The 15,516-nt window shown below is 41.2% G+C and overlaps 1 protein-coding gene and 1 long non-coding RNA gene across 2 annotated transcripts; both read left to right on the top strand.

Annotated features, from left to right (window-relative positions):
- Positions 1-5,103: 5,103 nt before the first annotated feature.
- Positions 5,104-5,759, top strand: LOC111811202 (uncharacterized). The gene is made up of 2 exons (XR_002817512.2): positions 5,104-5,206; positions 5,290-5,759. It is a non-coding gene; the product is annotated as an uncharacterized LOC111811202 (long non-coding RNA).
- Positions 5,760-9,393: 3,634 nt separating this feature from the next.
- LOC147794909 (uncharacterized) lies at positions 9,394-14,288 on the top strand. Its single transcript, XM_087127621.1, has 3 exons — positions 9,394-9,505; positions 9,672-11,867; positions 11,922-14,288. Exons 1-3 carry the CDS (start codon positions 9,394-9,396, stop codon positions 13,607-13,609), a joined length of 3,996 nt encoding a protein of 1,331 aa, XP_086983747.1. The 3' UTR covers positions 13,610-14,288.
- The last annotated feature ends 1,228 nt before the right edge of the window (positions 14,289-15,516 follow it).

Below are 15,516 nucleotides of genomic sequence, written 5' to 3' on the forward strand. Positions count from 1 at the left end.
ATATATTAATGATAAAAGTATTCTTTTCATTTAATTAATTGTAAAGTATTCTTTTTTTCTTTTAAGTTAAAATGTATCTTTAAATTTTTTATGGAAATTAAGTATATTATTAAAACTTTTCAATACTCTAACCACTCTAATAATTTAAATTTTTTTTAAATATTTTAAAAATAAAATATTAATTAAGTTTAAATGTATTTTTAATTTAAGAATATTATTTAAATTTTTAAATTTTAAGATTATTATCATTTTAATTTAAAGCCTTACTCAAATTTTTTTATTGATTTAAGTATTAAATACCTTTTTAAAAAATCTATTAATTTAAAAACTATTTTTGAAGAAATTATCTCAAAGATAAGCACACATATTTAATATATATATATATATATATATATATATACACATATATATAGTTAGTGATGTTCCCTCAAGAAATGATGAAATATTTGAAGAGAAACGAATAATTGAAAAGTGTTGAAAATAAACTACAATTTCTTATAAAAAAAATGCACTTTTTTATCCATAAAAATACATCTTTTGATATAAAATATAATAATAATAATAATAATAATAAATGAATGCTATTTTGAATTTTTGGTGTTTGACTAAAAGTCAACTTTCCAGTCTCCACCATTAATAGCTACATTTGCCACACCATTAATGGATCCTTTTTATACCTAATAACACTTTATTTACTCTTGCAATTCAACTAATTTAAATTCCCTTCAAGCTATTTGAATTTTAAAACCACCTCGACACTTACAGATCACGGTTGAAACTCTACCGAGTTCCAGATGCAATTCAATCTCGAGCATTTTCTTTTATTCAGACAAGAAAATGACAGTGATATTCAAGGAATTAGCAGATATGTTGATAATCCAACTTTTAAGAAGAAGAGACCTCGATAATCCTTAAATGTAGCTGTTGACAATCAACAACGACCAAATAGGAGCGGGAATAGACTTAATTTTAGACCTATAAAAAACCACGTGGCCCTCTAAATTATACGTGTACATATTCTAGATATAAATGATGGTTTGACCAATAATTTGGATAAAACCCCTATGGATAACTAAAGATGCTCTGTAGTGACGTTAATGGTAGCCGTCCTCTATATTTAAATAGTTGATCATGATGTGAAAGTCAAATACGTATCGCTAAATATAATGATTTATAATTATGTCCCTACATTTTTTTAATTTTAAATATTTATTTATTTTTTAAAATTAGGTCCCTACTAAATATTAATATAATTGAAATATTTTCTTAGAAGAAAAAAAAAAAATAATTCATTTAACTCGAAAAAAACAAAAACTTGCCACGTAGATTACATGTTCTAATTAGAGATGTCCACGGGACAGGAACGGAGAAGTCTTCCTCATCTCCATCCTTGCCAAATTCTTCATTTATTTTTGTAGTGATCGGGGCGGAAATTCCCTGCATGGAATTTGCGGGGATTGGATCCCCGAATACTTTTTCCCTATTTATTATTGTTTTAAAGAAATAAGTATTTTAAAGTTTTTATTTTTTAATATAATCTTTATTAAAAATCAGGTTAATTTGTAATATATAGATAGAGATGTTTATGGGATGTGGTGGGAATGGAAAAGTCTTCGATGTTCCGATCTCTACCACCTTTTTCACATACAGATATAGCTATATACATATACCTACACATTAGGGTTATCTTATTTTTGGGACTCTTCCAAAAATACACTAGATTTTAATAAATATATATAGACAGGAATATTCACGGGATGAGATACGGATAGAGAAGTCTTCTCGGTCTATACATTAGGGTTGCTACAAATTTCCGGTTAATTTCCAAAGTCTTCTCTATCTCTATCACCTATTTCACCTATAGATATAGCTATATACATATACATTAGGGTTGCTACAGTTTTCACGTTAATTTCCCGTTAGAAATGTTCACGAAGTGGGACGAAGACAGGAAAAACGTTTTCGCTCCCCGTCTATGCCAACTATTTCCCATATAAATATTCATCCTACATCAGTTGGAGAGGGGAACAAAACATTCCTTATAAAGATGTAGAAACCTCTTCCCAACAGACACGTTTTAAAAATTTTAAAGGGAAGTCCGTAAGAGAAAACTCCAAAAGGACAATATCTGTTAGCGGTGGACTTGGACGGTTACCATTAGGGTCACTATAGCTTTATGACTAGACCCGAGAATGGAATTGCTTAAACATAAAGCAGAAAATGGTTTTACAAATGGATGGATGGAGATAAAGCTTTAAGCCTCCCATCTCTTTTTGTCCACGAGAGAGATCTATGGCAAGGAATTCAAAAGCCTTAGGCTTATATAGATCAATAGCCATGTATAGTTGGATGGAGTGAATGGAGGAAGTTCAAGTTCCAAAAAGGGTATATATCGATAACGATGGCGTTCTTAGCTCCTCATCTCTATCTAAATAATATCATACTGTAATTCGAACCATATAATAATTGATAACATATATGAATGGAGTTATGGTCCTGTTTTTTATTCATATTTGGATAATAATGTCTGTTTTGGAATTTTGCTCTCGTGTTTATATAATATAAAGTTAAAAGAGTATATATTAGGTGCATTAAAAACATGTTCGAACGTACTTAATTAGAAATTGTACTGCTCAAACTCACTACTAGCAGATACTGTCCTTCTTTAAGGAGAGGTTTCCACACTGTTATAATGAATGTTTTGTTCTCTCTCGAATTGATGTGGGATCTTACAATTCACTCCCATTTGGGGCCTGCGTCCTCGTTGGCACCCGTTTCCCTCTCAAATTAGTGTGGGATCTCACAATCCATTTCCCTTCGAGTCGAGGCCCAGTGTTCTTGCTGGCACTCATTCCCCTCTCGAATCGATGTGGGATCTCAAAATCCACTTCCCTTTGAGGCACAGTGTCCTCGCTGGCACTCGTTCCCGTCTCCAATCGATGTGGGATCTCACAATCCACTGCCCTTCGAGGCCCAGTGTCCTCGCTGGCACTTGTTCCCCTCTCTAATTGATGTGGGGTCTCACAATCTACTTCCCTTCAAGGTCCAGTGTTCTCGTTGACACTCGTTCCCCTCTCTAATTGATGTGGGATCTCACAATCCACTTCCCTTCAAGGCCCAGTGTTCTCGCTGACACTCATTCCCCTCACCAATTGATGCGGGATCTCACAATCCACTTTCCTTCGAGGCCCAACGTCCTCACTGGCACTCGTTCCCCTCTCCAATCGATGTGGGATCTCACAATCCACTTCCCTTCAAGGCCTAGTGTTCTCGCTGACACTCGTTCCCCTCTCCAATCGACGTGGGATCTCACAATCAACCTCCCTTCGAGGCCTAGCGTTCTCGCCGACACTCATTTCTCTCACCAATCGATGTGGGATCTCATATTAATACTCTTAAATTTATCTCGTAAATGAACCAATTAAGATATTACTTTTGAAACAATCCAGCTCATTGAAAGTGTTAAGGAAGTTGGGTTCGTTAATCCTATCAATTACACCGACCGACCTAAGTTTGTATGACTAAATTTAAACTTATTAAAAATCACGAAATAGATATTCGTTCGGATTGTAATATTGGTCCGAAATGAAAATGAATATGGAGAGAATATATTCAAAAGGTATGGTTTAATCTAGTTGAGCTCCAATGGCTATGGTTTGTCACGTCTCTAGTGAAAGCAACAGGACACAACCAGCCACCATGGTTGGCGCTATTAGCTTACACACATGCATTTGCAAGTGCAGCTTGCTTTAGTTTGCTATTGTCATAGTGCTTCACTCACTCATCATTTCAAACCTTTTCACTTTCTCACGACTCTATTTGATATTGAAGTGAACCCTCCTTAACCCATCGTTAAGAAATATTGATCATTCGCTTAATCGTAAGTAGTTCATTAAGTCATCGAGATTTTCTAAAGGGAGTCGTTGAAACACGAAACCGTCAACCAAGTTAAAGAAAATATCGATGATTCAGTGAACTTGTGAGATTCCACGTCAGTTGGAGACGGAAACAAAATATTCTTCTCCCTAACAGACGCGTTTTAGAAACCGTGAGAAGAAACCCGAAAGAGCTTGAACTGTTACAAAACTGTTGACAAAACCAAAAGTGTATCGTCGGCCAAATCAGGGTAAATCTCGATGGTTTGTCGATCTATTCTTAGGAAACGTTAAAGCCAACTATTTGGGTCGGACATTTCCATAGAGGTTGACTAGACCTCATAAAGCATCGGCCAAAGTTAGCCCAAAAGGATGTGTTGACCAAATTGTTGATACGAGTTTTTGCGTCAAGAACAGGTTGATGTGACATTGAGCACCAAATGAGTATTATGCTTGTTTTTTTATTCCTTCTTTTGTCATTTTTCAATCTTATTCTTAAATTTTTGTAGCGTTATTAATTTCTCTTCTTTTATATGTTAGATTCTTTCGTCTAGATATCTTATTAACGTCCTGACTGAGCTCAAGATCGATTCTATCACCTTTAAAATTACCTCTCCATTTTATTCACACAAAACTCACCATTAAATTTTATGCCATAAATGGATTAGATTAAACATGGGCAACCTAGAAAAGACGAGTTGTTAAGATATTGGTGAGGTGGAAAATGGCAATTGGTTAGGTTAGTTAGTTAAATCAGACTGTTACTAAAATTTCATAAAATTTGAATCTAGGAATCTAGAACATTTATAAGTCACAACACATCACTAACATTAATTATAAATGTTAAATATTCTTAATCTTTTAAAAAAATAGTTTGAATTACAGCCCATTTTGCAGGTTGGTTCGGCTTATTTGGCCAAAAAAATGTTAACCCACAAACTAAAGCTAATTTTTTATTTTTTAAAAATTAAACTCGACTTATATTAAATTTTTTTAAACTCAATTAAGTTTTATAATTTGAGTTGGATAGTACAAGATAGTTGAATTATCAGATCATATGAACACTTCTAACTGCTCAATTTACCAAGCAATTTTATTAATATAAGTAAAAATTTAAAAACCTTAATTAATGTTTACCACTACGATGCCGACACGTGGTGATCTACAACCATCCAACGGTTCAGATTAGTTGTAAACTCGGCTTTTATTTGGAATATGGAATAATTATAGAAGCCACTCAATTGGAATCTAGCCGCTAAAACATCCAAGTTCATCGTCGAAGCGTCGGCGGCCACATTACTCTATTCAGTGCCAAAAGGCTTCAATTTCCGGTACAGTTCAACCGTGGATGAATTTGTTTGACTTTTGGTTGAAGATGAACTCCGATTTGACTCAATTTGTTTGTTAATTGCAGAGTTTTCGCCAATAATCAAACAGAGCCCTAAGTTTGTGGCATCGCTTTCGATGTGGAGCGACGAATCGGGAATGTTGCAGAGAAATGAAGGCGGTAAGATTTCGACACATCAAAACACCTTTTCGATTTCCTTTTGTTAGCAGAAAGATTGCAATAGATTAGAGTAGCGGAATTTTTGGATATTTTATTTCTTTTTTAAAGAGGAAGTGTGTGGATTTGTTCGTTGCATTGAATGTGGACGGAATTTGAGCTATCTTCTCAAATCTTACAGTTGTTTGTGTACTGATTATAAATTAATTTAGGAATAGGAGGATCCTTCCTTCGAAAAGAAACCCTAGAAGCCATCGAGTGTGGAAAAGGGGGGAAACTGGTTATGGACTTGAACGATAATGGGATATTTCTTTTACTTTTTTTAGTTCTATTCTCTTTTTGCATTTCTTTTCAATAAAGTAATGGAGAACTTATGAACCTTTTCCTACTTTCCTGTACTTTTTTCTTCATGGTTTCCTGACTGAGCAAAAGTGCCCCAAGTGCGATTTGTTGAGCTATTGAACTCCTCCACTATGGATGGTTTGCAGGAGGAGCTGGGAAAATAAGACATGTAGTCTCTTTTTACCATCCATTATTGAGCTATAAACCCAACCATGGTGGCCATGTTTTTGGGTTTTGATTTGCATGGCTGGTTAGCTAGAGGATATCCTCTTTGAACTTACTCTTTTGGGTTTTCCCATCAGAGTTTTAAAACGCGTCTAGTAGTGAGAGGTTTCCACACCCTTAGACGTTTGCTTTTACAACTAATGTAGGATCTCAAAATCCACCCCCTTCAAGGCCTAGCATTCTCGCTAGTACACCGCTCCCACCCCCTTCGAAGCTCAGCGTTCTCATTGCACATCGTCCGGTGTTTGGCTCTGATACCATTTGTAAGAACCCAAGCTCTCTCCTAGCGGTGGGCTTGAACTGTTACAAATGGTATCAGAGCCGGTCATCGGACGGTGCATGAGACTACTTAGAGTAGGGGTAGACCCTTTCCATAGTAGACGCGTTTTAAAACCTTGAGGAGAAGTCTGGAAAGGAAAGTACAAAAAGAACAATATTTACTAGAGTTTGAACTGTATGAGGTCCCATTATAGAGAAAAATTTATTAGAAAAGGGCGTTACAATGTAGCTTGTACTTTTAAACTATTTGATGTATGATAGTGTGAGAGAAAGATTTTCAAATCTAACCCGTTCTTATAATAGCCAGACAGTTTCTTATGAGAGGATTTTTTGTTTGTAGAAGTGAATTCTCCATCTGAGTTCCTGGTTTCCCACAGCTTGTTGAATCATTTGTCCTATTCGATTGTCTTTATATAGTTTCGACCCTTGTATTGAATTGAAACATTTGATCACATTCTTAGACTTCTATTTGCTTGTTCTATTCCACATAAAACCCCTAAAGAAATGTCACACAAATGCAAACATTGACAGCTTGTGAAGAAAAGTATACATGGGCCTAACTGATACTGAAGTTTTTTTTGGATCTCTTTCTGTGTAAGGTCTTGTCCTGATTAGTGAGTGGCCCACGAGGTGAATTTTTGACATAACTTAGTCTTACAATCTTAGAACAGAAGCTTTCTCACATGGCCAGTTCTAGGCAAATTAGTAACGAAATATTAATAGTTGTGTACCCAAGTCGATGCCTTCTCAAACATTAATAGTTGTTATGGTTGAGGATATCGACACTTCACACCAAATAAATGGGTTTCTTCCATTGTTTTTTCTTCTGTGGTTTCCTCACCACAGGGGAACCTCAAGGGGCCCTTCCAATGGCGAACTTGAACACAATAGAGATTGACATTAGAAATCTTTCATCTTTATGCAACAATACTCAGTACATTCACAAGGTGGGGGGTTCTATGAAGAGACATTCTTAGTGCAGATGATTCTCTAAGAACACTCCAAGGATCAATCGAAGTCCTGGAAGTTGGTCTTGGGAATTGAATCTTCCCGATACTCTTCTAGATGCATGGACATTGAACACTATATACTTTCGAATTTACTATACATATATATCATGGACACTGGACACTATCATGGTCCGGAAAGCTGACTTCAGAATTCTTTTGAACCCACACTAGGGATTCTAAGTCTAAGGTAGCTGAATACTTTTTTCTGTTTCCATTAGAATCTGATTTTTTTCAATTTGTATGATTAGATTTAGGTTCTTCTATAACCCTTGAATCCTTGATAAGAAGATGCATATGCTTGACTTTGGCTTTACAGGGTGGGTTTTCTGATTGACTTTCTTTCTCACTCTGCCATTGTTGGTTTTATGGGTGGGAGCTGCTATTGCCCTTTCACTTTCACTCTCATCTTAACTTGAACTCCTTAGGTAAAGAACACTATCTTCGTTAGTATGAGACATTTTCGAGAAATCAAAAGCAAGGCCATAGAACTTATATTCAAAGTAGACAATATCATATCATTGTAGAGAGTCGTGGTTTCTAACAGGTATGTACGGATCCAACACAAATCTAATAGTTTCTCCTCTCGCACCAAAATTGAGTAGAGAATAAAGCAAATGAAACAACACATAAAAAGATCTCAAAAATCTCATCGCATTCCTGTAATTCCTCTGCAAGAACTGATACCCAAATTGTTAAATAAGTGAAAGAACCATGGGCGCACGAGACATTGATACCCCGATACTCACATCACTGTCAGACGTAGTGGCTCATTGATTGAACTTCCGCTGATTGATTGAATTCATCGGAATTCCAGCCATCAAAGACCCTTCAAACTTCAACACTTTTCACGTTTCTTCCACATTTTGATCATGCTGATACGTGAGAGATAGTGTGTGTATATAGAAATTCATGTTTAGGTGATAGGTGGGCAAAAACAAGAAAAAAAAAAAAAAAAAAAAAAAAACGGTATGAAAGCTAAGCTAAGACATAGACAAGATAGATGCGACGATGTCAACATGAGTGTTAGAGATAAAGCTTGTTGAAGGGTTGGGTAGGTCTAGGCCTTAACCTCGAAAGTTAGGGTTTCAATGGAAATTTATGCATGTGGTTTTGGAGTCAAGTCTGAGCAAACGGAATATGAACGCTCGCGAAATTTGGTGTCGATCGGACACCAAACAGACACTCCACGACTCTTTATGTTCATTTGCCAAAAATAATGTATACACATGTCAGATGGAAATACTTCAAAATGTACCATAGGAGGAAGCATGGTATAAGCTATCCATCACCCTCACCCTTGGACCTTATGACCTAAGCGAGCTACCATGTGGCACATGTGTGTGTCACAGTGAGGGCAAGCATTCACTACGAGATGAGTATCTTGAGCAACTTTCTTTGAAATGAGTCATTCAAGGATAGTGTCGGATGGCACAGGTGTGCCGTCATTGCACCCGAACCCATGTGTCGGAGGTTAGATCATATACATCCTATCTGATACAGAGTCTATAAATGGTATGACATGGATCAAGAGGGTCCACAATACCTCAATAGAATCTAGATGGATGAATGTTCAGAATGTCTCGATATTATGAACAACACATGAGCTCGTTCTCGATAGGCAAGACCAAGTGAATTATAATGGTCGATGACATCCCAAGACTTGAGATGACATCATGATATGAATGTCATGTCAATTGGGAACCAAGATGAAATTTGAGATGCAGCATTGTACACGAGAGACCTTGTCCCCAAGTAGAGGCAAGGTCAAGCCGACTAATGTGGCCAGTTAAAATTGTAGATGATTGAAAATACACATAAGTAGTGTTTGGTGGGTAAAAACAAATCTTGTCTAAGGTCCCACAAAGCTACGTGGACGAACCAACAAAGTCAAATTTGGAGGATAGTAGTAGATAATAATTATGAATATTATACTATAAACTTTTCATATACAAAACATTATTAAAATATCCAACTATAATTCTCAAAAATTAAAGAAAAATTAAAGAAATGCATTAATGCATTTTTTTTTTTTTTTTTCTATCTTCAAAATTGTGGAAATAAAAATAGAGTGATTAGAAAATTGGAAACGCCATGGCATCACAATGGTCGGAATAAAGCAAGAAGGGTGAGAAGAAGCGGCGTGATTAGATTACAGAAAATGGTGAAAGATGGGGCATCTGACGGTGCCGGCACCGGCGAGTCCTCATCCGATGGTTCCACCGGTGCTGGTGGCCCTGTCGGAGCACTACTTGGCGGCACTTCTGGTGCGGGTGGATTAACTGCAACCATTAAAAAAACATAATTACAAAGATGGTCCCTATATTTGGCAATATTTATTTATTGTACTTTTGTCTTTGTGATTTTACAATTATATCCCCAGTTTGAAAAGAAAGTGGGGTTGTGTAAGCGTACCTGGAGCAGGCGTCTGAGCCATAGTTGGAGCGGGTACTGGCGCTCCTGTACCGGGAGCTCGTGATGGCACTCTGCTACCTGGAAATGGCGTAGGCGCTCCAGTACCTGGAGCTCGCGATGGCGCTCTACTACCAGGAAATGGCGTAGGCGCTCCAGTACCGGGAGCTCGCGATGGCGCTCTACTACCAGGAAATGGCGTAGGCGCTCCAGTACCGGGAGCTCGCGATGGCGCTCTACTACCTGGAAATGGCGTTGGTGCTCCAGTACCGGGAGCTCGCGATGGCGCTCTACTACCTGGAAATGGCGTTGGCGCTCCAGTACCGGGAGCTCGCGATGGCGCTCTACTACCTGGAAATGGCGTTGGTGCTCCAGTACCGGGAGCTCGCGATGGCGCTCTACTACCTGGAAATGGCGTTGGCGCTCCAGTACCGGGAGCTCGCGATGGCGCTCTACTACCTGGAAATGGCGTTGGTGCTCCAGTACCGGGAGCTCGCGATGGCGCTCTACTGCCAGGAAATGGCGTTGGCGCTCCAGTACCGGGAGCTCGCGATGGCGCTTTACTACCAGGAAATGGCGTTGGCGCTGAAGCACCGGGAGCTCGCGATGGCGCTCTATTACCTGGAAATGGCGTTGGTGCTGCATCACCTAGGGCTCGCGATGGCGCTTTACTACCTGGAAATGGAGTTGGTGCTGCGGCACCGGGGGCTCGCGATGGCGCTTTACTACCTGCAAATGTCGTTGGTGCTGCGGCACCGGGGGCCCGCGATGGCACTTTACTACCTGCAAATGTCGTTGGTGCTGCGGCACCGGGGGCCCGCGATGGCACTTTACTACCTGCAAATGTCGTTGGTGCTGCAGCACCGGGAGCTCGCGATGGCGCTGTACTACCTGAAAATGTAGTTGGTGCTGTGGCTCTGGGAGCTTGCGATGGCGCTTTACTACCTGCAAATGGCATTGGCGCTTCAGCACCGGGGGCTTGTGATGGCGCTTTACTATCTGGAGTTGTCGTTGGCGCTCGTGATGGCGCTGTACTACCTGAAAATGTAGTTGGTGCTGCGGCACGGGGAGATTGCGATGGCGCTTTACTACCTGCAAATGGCATTGGCACTTCAGCACCGGGGGCTCGCGATGGCGCTTTACTATCTGGAGTTGTCGTTGGCGCTACAGCACCGGGAGCTCGTGATGGCACTGTACTACCTGAAAATGTAGTTGGTGCTGCGGCATGGGGAGCTTGCGATGGCGCTTTACTACCTGGAAATGGCATTAGCGCTGCTGCACCGGGAGCTCGCGATGGCGCTTTACTATCTGGAGTTGTCGTTGGCGCTTGTGATGGCGCTATACTACCTGAAAATGTAGTTGGTGCTGCGGCTCGGGGAGCTTGCGATGGTGCTTTACTACCTGGAAATGGCATTAGCGCTGCTGCATCGGGAGCTCGCGATGGCGCTTTACTATCTGGAGTTGTAGTTGGTGCTACAGCACCGGGAGCTCGTGATGGCGCTGTACTACCTGAAAATGTAGTTGGTGCTGCGGCACGGGGAGCTTGCGATGGCACTTTACTACCTGCAAATGGCATTGGCGCTTCAGCACCGGGGGCTCGCAATGGCGCTTTACTATCTGGAGTTGTCGTTGGCGCTACAGCACCGGGAGCTCGTGATGGCACTGTACTACCTGAAAATGTAGTTGGTGCTGCGGCACGGGGAGCTTGCGATGGCACTTTACTACCTGCAAATGGCATTGGCGCTTCAACACCGGGGGCTCGCAATGGCGCTTTACTGTCTGGAGTTGTCGTTGGCGCTACAGCACCGGGAGCTCGTGATGGCGCTGTACTACCTGAAATTGTAGTTGGTGCTGAGGCACGGGGAGCTTGCGATGGCACTTTACTACCTGCAAATGGCATTGGCGCTTCAGCACTGGGGGCTCGCAATGGCGCTTTACTATCTGGAGTTGTCGTTGGCGCTACAGCACCGGGAGCTCGTGATGGCACTGTACTACCTGAAAATGTAGTTGGTGCTGCGGCACGGGGAGCTTGCGATGGCACTTTACTACCTGCAAATGGCATTGGCGCTTCAGCACCGGGGGCTCGCAATGGCGCTTTACTGTCTGGAGTTGTCGTTGGCGCTACAGCACCGGGAGTTCGTGATGGCGCTGTACTACCTGAAAATGTAGTTGGTGCTGCGGCACGGGGAGTTTGCGATGGCACTTTACTACCCGCAAATGGCAATGGCGCTTCAGCACCAGGGGCTCGCAATGGCGCTTTATTATCTGGAGTTGTCGTTGGCGCTACAGCACCGGGAGCTCGTGATGGCGCTGTTCTACCTGAAAATGTAGTTGGTGCTGCAGCACGGGGAGCTTGCGATGGTGCTTTACTACCTGGAAATGGCATTAACGCTGCTGCACCTGGAGCTCGCGATGGCGCTTTACTATTTGGAGTTGTCGTTGGCGCTACAGCACCGGGAGCTCGCGATGGCGTTGTACTACCTGAAAATGTAGTTGGTGCTGCGGCACGGGGAGCTTGCGATGGTGCTTTACTACCTGGAAATGGCATTAGCGCTGCTGCATCAGGAGCTCGCGATGGCGCTTTACTACTTGGAGTTGTCGTTGACGCTGCAGCACCGGGAGCTCGCGATGGGGCTTTACTACCTGGAGTTGTTGTTGGCGCTGCTGCAACTGGAGCTCGCGATGAGGCTTTAGTACCTGGAATTGTCGTTGGCCCTGCTGCAACGGGAGCTCGCGATGGCGCTTTACTACCTGGAACTATCCTTGGCGCTGTAGCAACGGGAGCTCGTGAAGGCGCTTTACTACCTGGAATTGTCGTTGGCGCTGCGGCAACCGGAGCTCGTGATGAGGCTCTACTACCTGGAATTGTCGTTGGTGCTGCAGCACGGGGAGCTCGCGATGGGGCTTTACTACCTGGAGTTGTCGTTGGCGCTGCAGCAACGGGAGCTCGCGATGGGGCTTTACTGCCAGGAGTTGTCGTTGGCGCTGCAGCAACGGGAGCTCGCGATGGCGTTTTACTGCCGGGAGTTGTCGTTGGCGCTGCGGCACCGGGAGCTCGCGAAGGTGCTTTACTACCTGTAATTGTCGTTGGTGCTGCGGCAACTGGAGCTCGCGATGGTGCTTTACTACCTGGAATTGTCGTTGGCGCTGCAGCACCAGGAGCTCGCAAAGGCGCTTTACTACCTGAAATGGTCATTGGCGCTGCGGCAACCGGAGCTCGCGATGGCGCTTTACTACCTGGAATTGTCGTTGGCACTGCAGCAACTGGAGCTCGCGATGGCACTTTACTACCTGGAACTGTCCTTGGCGCTGCAGCAACAGGAGCTCGCGAAGGCCCTTTACTACCTGGAACTGTCCTTGGCGCTGCAGCAACAGGAGCTCGCGAAGGCGCTTTACTACCTGGAACTGTCCTTGGCGCTGCAGCACCAGGAGCTCTCGAAGGCGCTTTACTACCAGTCATTGTCGTTGGCGTTGCGGCAACCGGAGCTCGCGATGGCACTTTAATACCTGGAGTTGTTGTCGCTCCAGCACCGGGAGCTCGCGAAGGTGCTTTACTACCTGGAATTGTCGTTGGCGCCGCAGCAATCGGAGCTCGTGATGGTGATTTACTACCTGGAACTGTCCTTGGCGCTTCAGCAACAGGAGCTCGCGATGGCGATTTACTACCTGGAACTGTCCTTGGCGCTTCAGCAACAGGAGCTCGCGATGGCACTTTACTACTTGGAACTGTCCTTGGCGCTTCAGCAACAGGAGCTCGCGATGGCACTTTACTACCTGGAACTGTCCTTGGCGCTGCAGCAACAGGAGCTCGCGATGGCGCTTTACCACCTAGAAACGTCGTTGGCGCTGGCGGTTTACTATACGAAACTGTAGCAGGGGCCATACCAGGGGGAAGACGAACTGCAAAGAAAAGAAAAATAAGACCTCGATTCGAAGCAGACGAACAAATTTTCAAACAAGAATAAAATCAAACGCACAGCCGCAATCAGAAAGCGGAGTCGAAATTCCACAAGTCGCAGGAAGATCAATCGCTCTAGTAACATTCAATTGAATCCCCAAGCTCTCGCTCTGCTTCAACCCAACGCACATACATTTAGCATTCCATTTCAACACACTTTCCACATTCTTGCAGCAAACTTTCGAGGGCATCGTCATCGTGCTCCCGATCGTGATGTAATTAACGCACGGCAGTATCGCATACACCACCGCCGGGCAATCCACCGCACTCGGCCGAGGCGCCAACGGCGAGGCAGCACTCGCAATTATATTTTCATTGCAAATCCATATCGCTGCAATGCAGGTCAAGAACAGAGCCAAACTCTGAATCATCGCCATTGCCATTGCCATTGCCATTGCTTGAATGCGGTCCAATGAAGATCGTTGAGTTATCGTCGAAAACAAGCTCGGTGCTATTTAATGCAAGAAATTGGGATTGAAATGGCAGTTTTTTCGGAATCTGTGAAGAACACATTTAATTTTTTTAATTTCTTGTGTTTTTTGTGGTGTTCTGTGAAACATAAATTTCCCAATGTTGAATGAGTGGTTTTCGGGGAGATGGATCCTATATTATTGCAGCTACAGCGGGTCAACATCTTGACCATTTTCCCTTCTATAATTCAAATTCTATGTTTTTATTTTTCATTATTATTATATATATTCTATAAATAATATTGCAAACCAATATATCCATAATTATTGTATTTTATTAACGGTTAGAGATGTACATTTAACTCGAGGTGGAAAACCCGCTTCGAATAGGGAGACAATGGAGAGAGATTTTTTCGATATTTTTCCTCGTCATTAAACATTATATTATACTGAAATATTATTATAAATTTTTTTTTATAGAAATTATCTATTAAAAGTTTATTTGAAATTAATATTTAATATATATGAAGACAAATGTGAAATAATTATATTGAATAATAAATTATTATTTATTTTATCATGTTTATTTCAATGGGCTTACAGCCCAACTTCTGGTGGGCCTCATATATTTACATCAATATGTTCAACTTTTTATTTATTTATAAATTTTCATCCCAATCTCTTGAGAAATTATTTTTAATTTCCGATAAGCAAAACACGATAAACTATAAAGCTCATGTAATTGAGTCAACGAAAAGGAAAGTGCACTTTATTAGTGTAGGTAGTAACTTTTAATTCTTTTATGTGTTTCTTAGTCATCATATTCTCAGAATCACTCTCATTTGGACGTGGTATCGATTTATTCATATACCTCTCATTTACTCGAGTGTCACCATTGAAGTCATAAAGTCATATCTCAAACTTGGCTTTTAAGTAAAGAATAAAGGTGTTGAATCTCAAGGAATGAAAGTAGTGGGAAATGGACTCAACCTATACAAACAAAGGGCTTGGACTCGAAAACCGACCTTACTCAACAAGCACCTTTATTAGTCTGGCTATTTCATTCTACTCAGTGAAGATTCTACGATAGGTGAGGTCATCTTTCTCTCCAACCGTCGTACGGTACTGCTTAAAAAAATATGAGTGCCGAATTTGTGAAAATGACATCCACGTAAAAGGACTGGAACTATAATATGCTTTAAATATATATATTTTTTAATTTTTGTTCGTATAAATTAAAGTATTAGAAAACCATAGCCACACATTTATCATAAAGATTAATAAAAATGGAGTAGTTTTTACCTAAAAACATTGTTTTTTTAATAAAAATTTATTTATTTATTTATTATTATTACTTAAAAAAAAAACATCCAAATTGGCTAATAAAAAACTGATTATAAATTAAACTTTCTAAAAAAAAACGATTTTTTAAACAAATTCTTATTAATTTCCATCCGACCCATCTGAGCAACAGAGAGGTATCTGAATGAATCGATACTAGATT

Source organism: Cucurbita pepo, chromosome 1 (genome assembly GCF_057944985.1).
Source record: "Cucurbita pepo subsp. pepo isolate OVF chromosome 1, ASM5794498v1, whole genome shotgun sequence".
NCBI classification, from domain to species: domain Eukaryota; kingdom Viridiplantae; phylum Streptophyta; class Magnoliopsida; order Cucurbitales; family Cucurbitaceae; genus Cucurbita; species Cucurbita pepo.